At 39.1% G+C, this 15,374-nt stretch overlaps 1 protein-coding gene across 1 annotated transcript; it reads left to right on the top strand.

Moving 5' to 3' along the window:
- Nucleotides 1–2,988: 2,988 nt before the first annotated feature.
- Nucleotides 2,989–7,935, top strand: LOC122657785 (cyanidin 3-O-glucoside 7-O-glucosyltransferase (acyl-glucose)-like). Its single transcript, XM_043852578.1, has 12 exons — nucleotides 2,989–3,144; nucleotides 3,250–3,313; nucleotides 3,607–3,665; nucleotides 4,922–4,997; nucleotides 5,240–5,311; nucleotides 5,742–5,829; nucleotides 5,915–6,173; nucleotides 6,260–6,375; nucleotides 6,494–6,714; nucleotides 6,828–6,953; nucleotides 7,433–7,523; nucleotides 7,607–7,935. Exons 3-12 carry the CDS (start codon nucleotides 3,612–3,614, stop codon nucleotides 7,827–7,829), a joined length of 1,326 nt encoding a protein of 441 aa, XP_043708513.1. The 5' UTR covers nucleotides 2,989–3,144; nucleotides 3,250–3,313; nucleotides 3,607–3,611; the 3' UTR covers nucleotides 7,830–7,935.
- The last annotated feature ends 7,439 nt before the right edge of the window (nucleotides 7,936–15,374 follow it).

Here is a 15,374-nt window from a genome sequence, read left to right on the forward strand (position 1 = left end):
AGGAATTGGAGGAGGCAGCAAATTGGAGGGGATAACGATTCATTCCCAACCCTACTTTCCCTCCCCTCCCCTCTCCTCTGGATCAGGATCGTCTCCAGGGAGCAGGGAACGCCCAGGGTGCTGCCAGCCGTTGGGCTGTGCCGCACATATCTCTAGGCATGCGCCAAGATGTGTGCGACACAGTTCAACCGCTAGATGCCCCCTGGCAGCACCCTGGGCGAACGCCTCCTTGGAGACAAGCTAAATGGCTCTCCTCTCCTCTCCTGACGTGTCTTTGGCATCTCACTGCCCGTCCCTCTCTCTTGGTTCTTCTAGAAGGTTTGGCTACCTTTATTTATTTATTTATTTTAAATTATCATATGATGACACATGTTCATCATGCATGTAGCAAATGACACCTCTTCATCTAAAAGAATGAGTGGATCAGGTTTCCCTACCCGATACACTCCAACACTCCCATATCACATTATCACCCAAGTATTAACACGGGTCACCCAATTCCGATACAAATTAACTGATACGTCTGACCTGATACTGATTCTTCAAACCATGGATACTAATAATATATCCTATCAACTTCAATCTGGGAAGGCATCATTAGAAAGTGATCTTTATCTCCAAGAAGGATTCTCTCCTTCGAAAGGGAATGGCATGATGGATTAAAGGCAGTTTTCATGGAAAGTCTGTGTGCGACAAATTAGGTAAGCTAGCTTTTTTGTGTACTGATCTATCACATATGGAGAGAATGCAATTCTAGGAGATGGACTTTCAAATCTAGGACAATTTTTCAAATTTGAGAAGCTATCAATCATCTTCAAAGTAAGAATCAAGATTAGTCACTCTTTTGACCTCTCGGAGGAGTCCCCAAGGAACTGCCACATTGTTTCTTCCTGGAACCTCCCTATCCTATCTTAAGGGTAGCGTGATTTTTTTGTCTGTCTTTTCATTGTTATGTTCTTTCCTTTTGAGGCTCATATGTTTTTAGGCTTAAGTACAATGCAAGGAAACGATAAAATCCCAAGGACAACGCATCGCACACACACAGATTGGGTTCTTTTTCCCAAAAAAATTCTCTCCTATCAATGGATGGAAGTCTCTTACCAGCAAGCTTTGGGCGGAAAAGATGACATGTGACAGCTAACTCAGATTATAATTCAAGGGCGGCTACTCTGATTCGGATCCTCCGTTGCCGTTTGTCCGTGCGGCCGGTATGCAGCCTCACACTAGTAAGACGTGAATATCATGACCATGTGGACCCCACCCAGGCAAGGTACTTGGGCAGTGCATAAGGCAGTCGGGCAGCAGCAGCAGAGGATCCAAATTGCTTGTCTGAACCCTTAAAATCTACTTCCATTTTTCTAATTTTTTTTTTGGCCTTTTCTAATAATTCGTTTGGACCAAGTTGGTATGACTGTGATGGCCTTTCCGAGTTAGTGTGCTATGTTAGCGCTTGGCTTCACGCTCTTTATCATTTCACTCGTTTCTTATTTATTAATTACCATCCATATTAAATAAATCCACACCCTTTCATTTTTACAATGTTTTTTTCCATCAGCACTGACGCAAGACAGAGGAGAACCAACCAAACGTCTTCTGTCAATGTACGCATTACACCTCTTGTAGAAGATAAGGAATTGGGAACGGCTCTACCACCCAAGTACTGTTTGAAGAAATGTGTAAGTGAGTCTTTTTCCAAACCCCGCTTTTATCATATTTGTCCATCTCAATTACCTTTTTGACCCTTAGAAAGTGAAATTGGGACGAGAGTCCCACAAACTACACCCAAACCAATAATAACCTCATGATCTGATAAACTTTTATCCATGTAGTGGCTGGTGTGATAATTTTGATTCTTTGATAAATATATCTTAGATTGTATTAGTCACATGTCAAATTTCATGATTTAATTCAATCAAATATTATTGAATCCAATAGATTCGGTTTGGATTGAATCTTTAAAAATCATCAATCAAGATCCAAGGTGACCCGAGGTTGGACTGGAATATCTTAATCCAGACCCAGCCTAGCCGTGCTGTGGTTGAGGTGGGTAGGTCTTGGCCGTACTTTTTGTCATTTTTATTGTGTTTTTATACATAAAAGAGAAAAATAATATTGAATTTAAATGTGTGTATTTAATATATTGAATGCATGATATATGTTCAAATAAATTATGATAAATGCTAAGTTGTAATTTTCTTTTGATTGCCGATCCTAATTATCCCCAATCCGGCTCGGGTCAATCCTATATGGAAAAAACCCTAGACACCTAGAATATGTCGGGTCCAAACTATTCTAAGCAATTCCAATCTAATCTAGATCAAAATCGATCTAAATAGATCGATCCTATTATGTATGTCTTAAATACTTGTACCCGTTTTGAAGTTTGCCCCACTCCAACATTTTTTTTTGTGGCGACCCAAAAGGGAATTTTTTTGAGATGATGTAGCTCATATATCATCTTAGTGTACGAATTACGATAAATCTCTATGTCATCTTTGTTCTGTTTTGTTTTCCTTCTGTTTCTTAGTGTTTTGAATTGGATTAACTTGACCCTAATATTTGTTAATGATTTTAATGCACATCCTAAAATTTCTAATGACGAAACAACCTCTTTGTAAAATCAAGGATAAGGCTGCGTACATTATGATCTTCCCTATGATCTTCCCTCAGACCCCACAATGACAGGAGACTCGTGCACTAGGAAGAGACTTTTTTGAATGGTCCAATAACTTTTGAGAGCTTTCTTGGACATACCACTTGTGTATTAGGGATGTCCCAATCTATACCAGAGATGCCTCCAAGAATGTCTGAATCTAAACTGTCTCTCTACAGGTTTTCTACTCTGTAGAAATTAACAGTATTAAACAAGCGATGTAGAAGCTCAATTCTGAGTGGCCTTTTTAACTATACGAACTACTTCCTCTGTAGAGAGCCTAGCTTGGACAGTGGAAAGCTGCAGAGACAATGATGTTATGGAGGAGTAGTCAATGTTGGCTATTTCTTCTTCTGCTTCTGCTGCTGCTGCTAAGCTGTTTATTAGCTTTAGCAGAGGTGGTGGGTTCAGGCCAAAACTCATCACCCAAATATAGCCGCCATGACTTCCCCTCCAACTTCGTCTTTGGTGCTGGAACTTCAGCTTATCAGGTGTAACCAATTGTTTTTTTATAGAAGATTAGATTAGGAGTTGAGTTAACCAAATCATAGATAAGAAAATACTGAGTATATGGTGGTGGTTGTTCTGTGTTGAAGGTGGAAGGAGCAGCAGGAGAAGATGGAAGATCACCCAGTTCCTGGGATATCTATACACATCAAGGTAATTAAGGGTTTAATCAGGGTTTTGAATATCTTAATTTTCTGCTTTTTTTTTGCTAAGAAATATCGGTTTGATTTCCTTTCTTTCTTTCTTTCTTTCATTTCTATTTACTAATTCTATGCTGGTTTAATTTGGAGGTTTTTCTCTTGTTCTTCAACTAATTAAGTTTTGGGAACTGGAATTGAGTTTGATTTATATGTAAATAGTTTTTAGGTTAAGATGAATAGTAATTATTATTTTTGAATTTTTGGTTTATGATTGTACGGTAAAGTAAAAGTGATTGTGGTTGCCAGGAAAGATGCCTGATAAGAGCACTGGAGATGTAACTGTGGACCAATACCACAAATATAAGGCAATTTTCTTTCTTTACTCCCTTTTATTCTTTTCATTTTTTGTTGGTTTTACATTCATTAAGGCTCTTTTTCTAATGTAATATAGAGAAGTAATAAAAAAAAAATAAAAAATAAAAAGGGATAGCTGCCAGGCTGTGGAGGGACCAATGAGAGCATGCATGAGGACATCTAACAAGGGTGGGATTTATCTCTCCTCCTCATATGAAATAATATATCTACCTCTCTCTTGTGGGAAGAGAGAGAGAGAGAGAGAGATGTTCGCTAGCGCTCTCAGAAAAAGAACTCAATTCCAAATAAAAAATAGAATACGGGAAAAAGGGATGATGGGATACACTACAGAGAATTAGAGAGCCGTCGAGGATGAGTAACACAAGCTTTGAGAAGGACGAGTCAAGTCGAAAAATCTGGTTTCCAACTATCCTCTGAACATGAGATGTTGGATGCACTCCCATTAATCCCGCACTGGCAGAGGAGCCACGGGACCAAAAATGGCTATCTGGAGTAGAGTGAAATCCATCAAGAACGGGCTACCTATTGTCAGGGTTTCCCACTTGGAAAGGGCTATCTACCGTCAAAGTGAGAACTGCCTAGAGTGAGAGGCACCAAGGACGACGGCTACATAAGTGTGGTGGTCTGTTATGTGCTTGATGGGGCTCGATCTAGTGTATGGGCGCTAGATGAGCCAGCCTAGTATGGGATAAGTTAAAGAGCTTGATTTAATATGTTCTATCAGCTCTGGAGCTTTTGGCGTATCGGACAAGTACCCAACACTTTAATTGACATGGTTAGAGAGATTACTATAAAATTTCAACAAAAGAAAAGGGAGAGGGCGGGGAGGAGCTGACTTGTACAATCTTTCCTATAAACACAATATTGGACCGAGTTTTCCTTCATCCATCGTGAAGAGAGAATCTCTTCAGCCATGGGATTTGATTCTCCAATTCCATAGGTATTTCGGACCTTCGCCGATTGGGGGTGGGAGGTAATGATGAAACTGACTATTCCAAGACTCTATGAAATCACCATGGATGAAGATTCTCTCTTCTCCCAGGGTGACAAAAAACTTGTCTGCAATATTTCCAAGTTTTGAGCCTAAATGGTATAAGCAGAACAAGAAAGAAATCTCCTCCTAATGAGTTAGGCTAGCTTCAGAAGCCAAGTTCACCTGGTTTATCCTCCAAAGAAATCCACCCAACATCGACACACAATAGAGGGAGAGAGAGGAATTCATATATTTCTATTGTAAAAATTGCAGGAAGATGTGAAGCTCATGAGTGATATTGGTCTAGAAGGCTACAGGTTCTCCATATCTTGGTCAAGACTTCTCCCAAGTATGTTTACTCAAAGACACATTGCTTGATTATGCATAATAGTATAAAGGGGTGCTGTTCACTGTACCGCAGTGCAGCCTGTGCCCAGGCACATGGGGATGAGTGCAATGACCACCCTGCCCCCCTATACAGGCTGCCCATGTGCCTGGGCGCAGGCTGCGCTGCGGCACAGAGAACATTCTCCCTAGTATAAATTATCTTGTCCAACAGAGTAAGTGAATCACTATGTCTGTTTGTTGCAGATGGGAGAGGGGCCATTAATCCAAAAGGCCTAGAGTATTACAATAATCTGATCAACGAACTGATTAGACATGGTATGACTAATTTAGTATAGTAATCTTCCTTTTGTTCTTCACCATATATACACTGTAAATGATGTACTTTTGATATATCATTCTCACAAGTGTTAAGCACTGTAAGCACATTTTTCGATCATCAAGCATTCACAACTTTGGTTGGTTCTTTAAGTGATGGAGGGGAAAGAGCCTTCAAAAGGCAAATTTTAGGGCTGATGTTCTCTGTGCGGCAGTGCAGCCTGCGCCCAGACACATGGGATGAGTATTCCTGCCATTCAGGGGGCAGGGTGGTCATTTTGCCCATCCCCATGTGTCTGTGTGCGCAGCCTGCGCCCCTGGCACAGAGAACATTTGGCCTTTTAATAATTGTGTGATTATATATAATGGTTATGAAGTATTGAGAGGGGTAATTAAATCTCTCATTCATCTTCTATTTTGAATTAATTAGGGGTTGCACCACATGTTACACTCTACCATTTGGATTTTCCTCAAGTACTTGAAGATGAATATGGAGGATGGCTTAGCCCAAAGATTGTGTAACTTCATAGACTCTCCTTGTGACATCTCTCCCTCATATGTTTCAAGTGTCCAAATCCTAACATGAACTTTATTTTGAATCAGGGAGGATTTCACAGCCTATGCAGATGTATGTTTTAGAGAGTTTGGAGATAGGGTCTCCTACTGGACTACCATCAATGAACCCAATGTCTTGGCTTTATCATCCTATGACTTTGGATTATTTCCACCTCAAAGATGCTCACCACAATTTGGCATCTTCTATTGCTCTGGTGGAAACTCTTCTGTGGAGCCTTACACTGCACTGCATCATATGTTGCTAGCACATGCATCAGTTGCTGCTCTGTACAAAGAAAAATACATAGTTGGGTTCTCCCTAGTCTTTACTCCCATTAGAAAAGATTTGATTGATCCCATCTTATTATGTTCATTAATGGAAGCTTATTGCAGGCCAAGCAGAAAGGTTGGGTAGGCTTGAATGTGTATGCTTTCTGGTCTGACCCTTTCACAAACTCAACAGCTGATGTTAAAGCAACCCAAAGATCCTTGGATTTCATGGTTGGCTGGTATGTAAGACCTGTTTTATTACCATAAGGCTTCATACAATAACCAGACAAACAGAGACAGAGACTGCTTAAATCAGAATTCAGCTTGGTTATTTGATGAAATCTTCTAAATCTGCAGGGTTATCGATCCCCTAATATTTGGAGACTACCCAAAGATCATGAAGAAGGCAGTTGGGTCAAGATTACCATCTTTCACCAAACGCGAGTCTGAACTAGTGAAAGGGTCATCAGATTTCTTTGGACTGAACCATTACCTCACAGTTTATGTTAAAGATAACTCCAGCTATCCTTATGTAGGCCTTCCAGACTTCAATATCGACATGGCAGTCCAATATTCAGGTTATATCTATAAACTTAAATAAATTTTGAATTGAGAGTGATCTTCTTTAAAACTCTCCAAAATCAGAAGCAATCCCTGTTAACTCTCTTCAGTGATTGAACCCACATTGCAGTTTCCAGAGATGTCGATCCGTTTGTACCAGGCTCTGCAACACCCAGTACTCCATCTGGCTTACGTAGTTTGCTCGAATACTTAAAGAACTACTATGGAAACCCTCCTGTCTATGTTCAAGAAAATGGTACATCATCCTCTCTATCTGTTTCTAGTTTCTAATGCAAATATACCACTCATGCCTCTTATTATGGCTTCTATTAGTAATCTTGCCTATCCAGCACTGAATTGGAAAAAAGTCAGGACCCTCTTTCACCATTTCTAAGGCCTAAGTTAAAGATAGTCTCACATCGGTTAGTTCAGGTTCTTGATGCCTTCATATACTTGAGGAGCTCTCTCCAACATGCTATCAGAGTACAGGTCTCTTTGTTGTCCTCCTTAATTGTATATCCATGTGTATACCAAAACTAACATTTCGGTTAGTTCAGATCCTTAGTGTCTTCATATATTTGAGGACTTATGTTGAGAGTTATAGAGGTATAATTTAGCTTAGGTTAATTCAGATCCTTGGTGCTTTTATATACTTAAGGAACTCTCTCCACCTAATACCTTAAAGTTTCAGGTTGGACCGTCTAACATCTAACCTAATAATTCGATTCTGATCAGGTTATAGAGCACCACAAAGCGAGAAATTTAATGACACAGACCGGATTAATTACATAGATGGATACATTGAAAGCATGCTTGATCCAATAAGGTAAAAAAAAGCTTAGATCACATTTTCACCATCTCTTTAATGGTATTGAAGTTCACTTAAAAAAAATCTTTATTTTTATGAAGGAATGGATCAAACGTGAGAGGATACTTTGTGTGGTCATTCCTAGATGTCTTTGAGTTTCTTAGTGGGTACGAGGCGCGCTATGGACTGGTTCATGTGGACTTCAATGACAAGGAATTGAAGAGACAGCCTAAGTTATCTGCTCAATGGTACTCTAATTTCCTCAAGAAGAAAAGCAAGAGGATAGAGTCCAAAATCAAGGCTACATCTCATCCTTCTCAGTAGCTTTGATTTATGTTTCATTGGATTATGAGTTCCTCAATCTTCATAGTATTTCTATGTCTTAATTCACTTGCTATTATTTATGATTTCAAAGAACCAAATTTACAGATGATATGGATTTTGTCCCAACGTCTTGGGTTCCCTAAGTTATACAAGATGTCAGTTGATATACAAGGAATTTGGACAGAATTAACTCCTAAGATTGCTCTTACAATGGTTGTCAATCAACAAGATTGACTCCTCTACTTGGGCTAGGGATAGGAAAGAATAAATTAGGAATGTGAGGTGGAAACGTATATGATAAGAGCAACTCTCTCTCCCTCTCCCTCCTCTATCCCTGCAACTCCCCTCCCCTCCATACGACCCATGCATCCCCTCTCTTGAGGTGTCTTCGGCATCTCACTACCCCTCCCTCTCTCTCTCTCTCTCTCTCTCTTGGTTTTTCTATGTTAAGCTTCCATCTTAAAACCAATTGGTTCAAAGTAGGGTGGCCTCTTGTGGCTCTTATACTTGATAGTCTGAGCACCCACAACCAATGTGGAATTATAACCTCAATACTCTCCCTTACGTGCAAGCCTTTTTGGACTTTGTTTTCGTGGGTGGAGCAAGGCCCATCATCGACGGAAGCCCAACTTACCCATTTTGATACTATATTAAGCTTCTATCTTAAAACCAATTGGTTCAAAATGGGGTGGCCTCTTGTGGCTCTTATATTTGATAGTCTGAGCACCTACAACCGATGTGGAAATATTACCTCAATATTCTAGAAGGTCTAGCTTGCTTTATTTTTTTTCTTTTTTAAATTATCATATGATGACACATGTTCGTCATGCATGTAGCAAATGACACCTGTTTGTTAAGAAAACAACGCCCAGAATGGCAATTTGCTGAAGAAAAACGAAAATAGAGAGAGAGAGAGAGAGAATACACAACGCACAACACAGAAATTTATGTGGTTCACCCCAAGATGGAAGCTACATCCACGGCCGAGCAGTAGAACAGTTTCACTATTTTCTCTGGAAATATTACAAACCCTCATAACCCTATCTCACAGAGATAAGAACATTATATATAGGGAAGCCCTAACCCCAGAAAGTACAAAAGTGCCCCTGGCCCAAAATTGCCAAAAAACAGGATCGGACCAAAACACAACATATGACTCAAAAGTACTCATTTCGAAGATCTCGACGAGCCCAACACAACTCCACTCCATGCCAATTGGCATGGAACCCCGCCATTTTTCGATATTTCGAGGTCGTTTCGAGGCCGAAACGGCCCTTCGAATATCTCAACCGCACTTTCTGGACCAAATCAGGCTTCACCAACAACATTGTTCATCTAAGAGAATGAGTGGATCAGATTTCCCAACCTGATACACTCCAAAACTCCAGTATCACCCTAGTATCAACATGGGGTCAGCCAATTTTGATACACATTATCCGATACGTCTGATCTGATACTGATTCTTCAAACCATGGAAACTAATAAATCCTATCAACTTCAATTTGGGAAGACATCATTAGAAAGTGCTCTTTATCTCCAAGAAGGATTCTCCCCTTCAAAAGGGAATGGCAGTGGATTAAAGGCAGTTTTCACGGGAAGTCTGCGTGCGACAAATTAGGTAAGCTAGCTTTTTTGTGTGGTGATTTATCATATATGGAGAGAACACAATTTTAAAAGATGGACTTTCAAATCTTGGACAATTTCTCAAATTTGAGTAGCTATCATCTTCAAAGAAAGAATCAAGATTAGTCACTCTTTTGACCCCTAGGAGGAACTGCCACTCTCTCTCTCTCTCTCTCTCTTCCTTCGTTGTTATGTTCTCCCCTTTTGTGGCTCATATGTTTTAAGGGTTAATTGAATGGGGCGTTGTTCACTGTGCCGCAGCGCAGCCTACGCCCAGGCACATGGGAGTGGTGTAATGACCATCCTGCCCCTACACAGGCTGCCCATGTGCCTGGGCACAGGCTGCGCTGCGGCACAGAGAACATTCTCCCTAATTGAATATATACTTTTCACCCCAAGGGGGTTGCTCAGTTGCCAAAGACCAACACCTCAAAAGTAAAAGGTCATAAGATCAATTCTCCTTGGAGCCTCCCCCTCCTTCAATAAATTATATATAAAAGCTCCTTTAACAAATATACATATATATACTTCTTCACCCCCGGCCTTCATCTGGCCGCCGCACCCCATGAAAAGGCGGAAAATTCCATCACAAGCGCCTGTGTTTGGGCACAAGGGCAAAGCATCGCACACATCTAGATAGCGTACTTTCTCTCGAACAAAAATATCTCCTATCAATAGATGGAGGTCTCTTACCAGCAAGCTTTGGGGGAAAGATGACAGATGGCAGCTAACTCAGATTCTAATTCAAGGGCGGCTACTCTGAGCCAAAATCATAAGAGGCGTGACTTGCATAAACCCTTAAAATCTACTTCCATTTTGCATTTTTGGGATCCTTTTCTAATAATTCGTTTGGACTAACTGGATCTGAGAGTGATTGGCGAGTGGAGGAAGCTCCACAACATAGATTCGGTAACAATAATGTGGACTTCTCTTTCCGAGTTAGTTAGCCATGTTAGTGTTTGGCTTCATCCTCTTTATCATTTCACTCCTATCTTATTTATTAATTAACATCCATATTAAATAAATCCACAGCCTTTGATTTTCCAATCTTTTTTTTCATCAGCACTGACGCAAGACGGAGGAGAACCAAACGTCTTCTGTCAATGGACGCATTACACCTCCTGTAGATGATAAGGAGTTGGGAATGGCTCTACCACCCAAGTTCTGTTTGAAGAAATGTGTGAGTGAGTATTTTTCTCAAAAACCTTTTTGGCCTTACAAACTTTACCCAAATATGTCTTAGATTGTTTTAGTCACATGTCAAATTTCAAGATTTAATTCAATCAAATATTATCTCAGGTAAGAGTTCAACATGTTCGGATTGGGTTGGGTCTCTGAAAATCATCAACCAAGTCCAACTTGACCCGAGGTAGGACTGAGATATCTTAGTCCAGGCCCAGCCTAGTCGTGCTGTGCTAAAGATGGGTAGATCTTGGCCTTATTTTTATCAATTTTATTGTAATTTTTATACATAAAAGAGAAAAATAATATTGAATTTAAATGTGTATGTATTTAATAAATTGAATGCATAAGGTATATTAAAATATAAATTATGATAACCAAAATGGTGAATTGCTTAGTTGTAATTTTCTTTCGAGTGCCGATCTCAATGATCAGCAATCCAGCTCGGGTCAATCATGTATGAAAAAAACCCTAGATCACTAGAATATACCGATTCCAATGTCAGTCCAAACTAATCTAGGCCAATTCCATTCTAATCCAGATCAAAATCGATCTAAACAGATCTTATTATGTGTGTCTTGAATTCTTGTACCGGTTTCGAAGTTTATCCCACTCCAATATTTTTTTGTGGCGACCCAAAAGGGAATTTTTCTGAGGTCTATGAACTATGTTAAATCTGCAAGTAGTGGATGTAACACATACATCACATTGGTGTTCGAATTTCTGTGTTATCTTTGCTCTGTTTTGTTGTTTTTTTTTCGTTTTTCTTGATGTTTTGCTCTTGATTAACTTTTGAGAGCTTTCTTGAACTTACCACTTTGTCTGGGTTCAGTGTTTCCCAATTGATTTGGGAGATGTCCCAATCTATACCAGAGAAAATTCCAAGAATGTCTGAATCTAAACATCTCTGCTTTCTAATCTGTAGAAATTAATGGTATTAAACAAGCGATGTAGAAGCTCAGTTCTGAGGCCTTTTTAACTGTACGAACTACTTCCTGTGTAGAGAGCCAAGCTTGGACATTGGAAAGCTGCAGAGACGATGTTGTGGAGTAGTAGATGTTGGCTATTTCTTCTTCTTCTTCTTCGTCTGCTAAGCTGTTTATTAGCTTTATCAGAAGAGGTGGTGGGTTCAGGCCAAAACTCATCACCCAAGTATAGTCGCTATGACTTCCCCTCCAATTTCGTCTTTGGTGCTGGAACTTCAGCTTATCAGGTGTAACCAATTGTTTCTTTATAGAAGATTAGATTAGGAATTGAGTTAATCAAAGATAAGAAAATACTGAGTAGTATGTGGTGGTGGTTGTTCTGTGCTGAAGGTGGAAGGAGCAGCAGGAGAAGATGGAAGATCACCCAGTTCCTGGGATATCTTTACACATCAAGGTAATTAATTAAGGGTTTAATCAGGGTTTTGAATATCCTAATTCTCTGTTTCTTTTTTTTTTTTTTTTTTGCTATGAAATATCTGTTTGATTTCCTTTCTTTCACTTATATTTAATAATTATATGCTGGTTTAATTTGGAGGTTTTTCTCTTGTTCTTCAATTAATTAAGTTTTCACTGGAATTGAGTTTGATTTATAAGTAAATAGTTTTTGGGTTACACATGAATAGTAATTATTATTTCTGAATTGTTGGTTTATGATTGTACGGTAAAAGTCAAAGTGGTTGTGGTTGCCAGGAAGGATGTCTGATAAAAGCACTGGAGATGTAACTGTGGACCAATATCACAAATATAAGGCAATTTTCTTTCTCTACGCCCTTTTATTCTTTTCATTTTTTGTTGGTTTTACATTCATTAAGGCCCTTTTTCTAACGTAAAATGGAGAAGTATTTATAAAAAAATAAAAAATAAAGAGCCGGGGGGAGGGGGGGGGAATTGCTGCCATGTTGCACAGGGACTAAGGAGAGCACGCATGAGGGCATCTAACAGGGGTAGGTGGTCATTTCATCTTTTCTGTGTCTGACGCAAGCGCCACACAACCTGATATCCTTTTTTCTTTCAGAACAAAATGGGAAAATAAACTTTGATTGGGAGCATAGCATACGTTAGTGCCTCCCCAAGTCCATCTCTCTCGTACTTGGATGATATAACATATCTACACCTCCCTTGTGGGAAGAGAGAGATAGATGTTGGGAGCATAGCATACGCTAATGACAATTATACTGAATTATGGATGATGATTAGGCACGCCGCTCGCTTTTCGCAAGCTAGTGGCATGCACCAATATGGAGCATAGCATGGGCTGGACAAGGACATCATTTTACAAGGGCTGGGGAGAGAGACAAACAGTGGCTAGGCAGCCTGACAATGTGCCAAGCCTTTTCCCTTGAATTATATTAAGAAGAAGAAAAAAATATGAGTGGGAGATCACTGCTAGGTCGTATGGCTCTTGTGCCCAGACACAGAGAGGGTGAAACGACCATCCAACCCTAGGAGCCTATCCTTGATGGATGCATGTGCATAAGTTCCCATTGATCTTGCACTGGTGGAGGAGCCATGGGACCAAGCAGCCATCTTTTTCCCAAAAAAGATATAGATGGGAAAATGTCAACCCTCCCCCAACCTATGTGGATAGTGAAAATTATCTGCTCCATTTCCTGCTCGATCCAGTTCCCCAAGTCCCTCTAATAGAGGGGGGGGTGGACTTCACCCAAGCAGTGTGTTCGGGCAGGGGTAGGGTGGTCATTCTACCCCCTATTAGAGGGACTTGGGGAAATGGACCGAGCAGGAAATTAATGGAGCAGATAAAGATCCGATAGTTACCATCAACTAACCATTTAAGAAAAGCGACGTGACATTCATGGCAATCCAACTTTAATAGTGACTGACAGAGTAGGTCACAATTTGCCATGTTATTGTTGATGAATCAATATGATAGAGAATATCCTTGTACCCTCTAAAGTCTAAACTCAACCTCGAATCACATTCTCGTAGAAGAACGTTCTCATACAGTGAATCCTAGCCATATGTAATCTCGCCCTCCTTGGGTAGGGGGTGTGAATTCTATTTGACTGGCATCCAGAGTACGAGAACCATTCTCGTACAAGAATGTGAACCAGCTTCTCTAAACTCTCAAATTCCAGCCCAACATAGGAAGGGGCAGTGGCCTAAAAATGAGGTTAAATTTTTTTTTTTTTTAAATTCTCATTAGCTTCCGATATAATGGAATGTTATTTTTTATAATTTTATAAAGTAATTTTCTTATTGACTTGACCCCGCTTGAGGTGTTAAATAATTTATAACTTTTATATTTATCCTTTTAGAATAACATACAAGTTTTTCCATAACTTTCACATGTGCATGACATTGACATCTTTTAATATTAACATAATGATATGTGATTTTCAAATTATTATGAAAACTCTTTTATACTGTTAAGTTAAAGAACTTTTGGTTTTATCAAAAAAATTAAAAAAAAATTAAGAATAAAATAATGAGTAATTAAAAGAAGGTGTCAAATTCTAAGTACATCTATAGAAATGTCATTCAGACACTACCACAAATAAAACTTAGAATTTAGTTTTTAACAATAGAGAAAGTTTTTTGCCGCCTGAGATGAAAAGCCTCTCTTTGACTAAATTTAGAAGAAAAAAAAAAAAAAAGGCCTTTCAACAGGTCTCTCTTCATCCAAGGTGATGTGATTTTATAATTAAATTCATGGACAATGAGTTTCATAATTAAACTCACGCTCTTACTATATGCAGTCAAAATTTTCCTTCCCCAATCTGATCCATGGATTAGATGTGGTGGCCTAAAAGGTTCTCTATTCATCGTGGGTGTAAGGAAACTTGATCCTTTAATAATTTATAATGCTTGTTTGAAGCTAAAATTATTAAAGGATCGAGTTTCCATACACCCATGATGAATAGAGAATAGAAAAATTAACTTTTCTCCTATATATATAAAGAATAGAAAACCTATGTATTGTAACATTAGCTGCTTGCAGTTTATTAATTTTCTTCTTTATTCAGTTGAAAAATAAACTTCAAAACATATTAGTGTTTCAAAAATAGATGACTTACCAATATGTTGATTCTATTGGTTTTTCCAATTAGTGATACTGTGTTGGTCAATTCAAAATAAGCTTCTCTTCTCAACTGTAAATTTTGTGCACCAAAACAACCAATGGCTTAAGACCCTACGATCCTTAGCCCTCTTTTCTGCCACAAATAGAACTACTATGCATCATTTTCTGTGTGATGTAAATACTTTCCTTTCTCTTTAATATATCTATTTTTCTTGTTTTTCATCCAAAAAAAAAAAATTCAAAATAATCTTTATGTTATGTGCTTAATGGGGCTCCATCTAGTGTATGGACATTAGATTGGGCCAGTCTAGTATAGGATAGGTTAAAGGGCTTAATTTAACATGTTCCATCAGCTCTGGAGATTTTGGCGTATCGGTCAAGTACCTAACACTTTAATTGACATGGTAAGGGAGATTAGTATAAAGATTCAATCATTCAACAAAAGAAAGTGGGGAGGGTGGGAAGGAGCTGACCTTTACAATTTTTCCTATAAACACAATATTGGACCAAGTTTTCCTTCATCCATCATGAAGAGAGAATCTCTTCAGCCATAGGATTTGACCCTCCGATTCGATTGAGGAAAGGTTTTTCATACCTTCGCCGATTGGGGGTGGGAGGTAATGATGAAACTACTCTTCCAAGACTCCATCAAATCACCATGGATGAAGATTCTGTGGATGAAAAACTTGTCTGCAATATTTCCAAGTTTTGATC

Source organism: Telopea speciosissima, chromosome 4 (assembly GCF_018873765.1).
Source record: "Telopea speciosissima isolate NSW1024214 ecotype Mountain lineage chromosome 4, Tspe_v1, whole genome shotgun sequence".
In the NCBI taxonomy this organism is placed as follows: domain Eukaryota; kingdom Viridiplantae; phylum Streptophyta; class Magnoliopsida; order Proteales; family Proteaceae; genus Telopea; species Telopea speciosissima.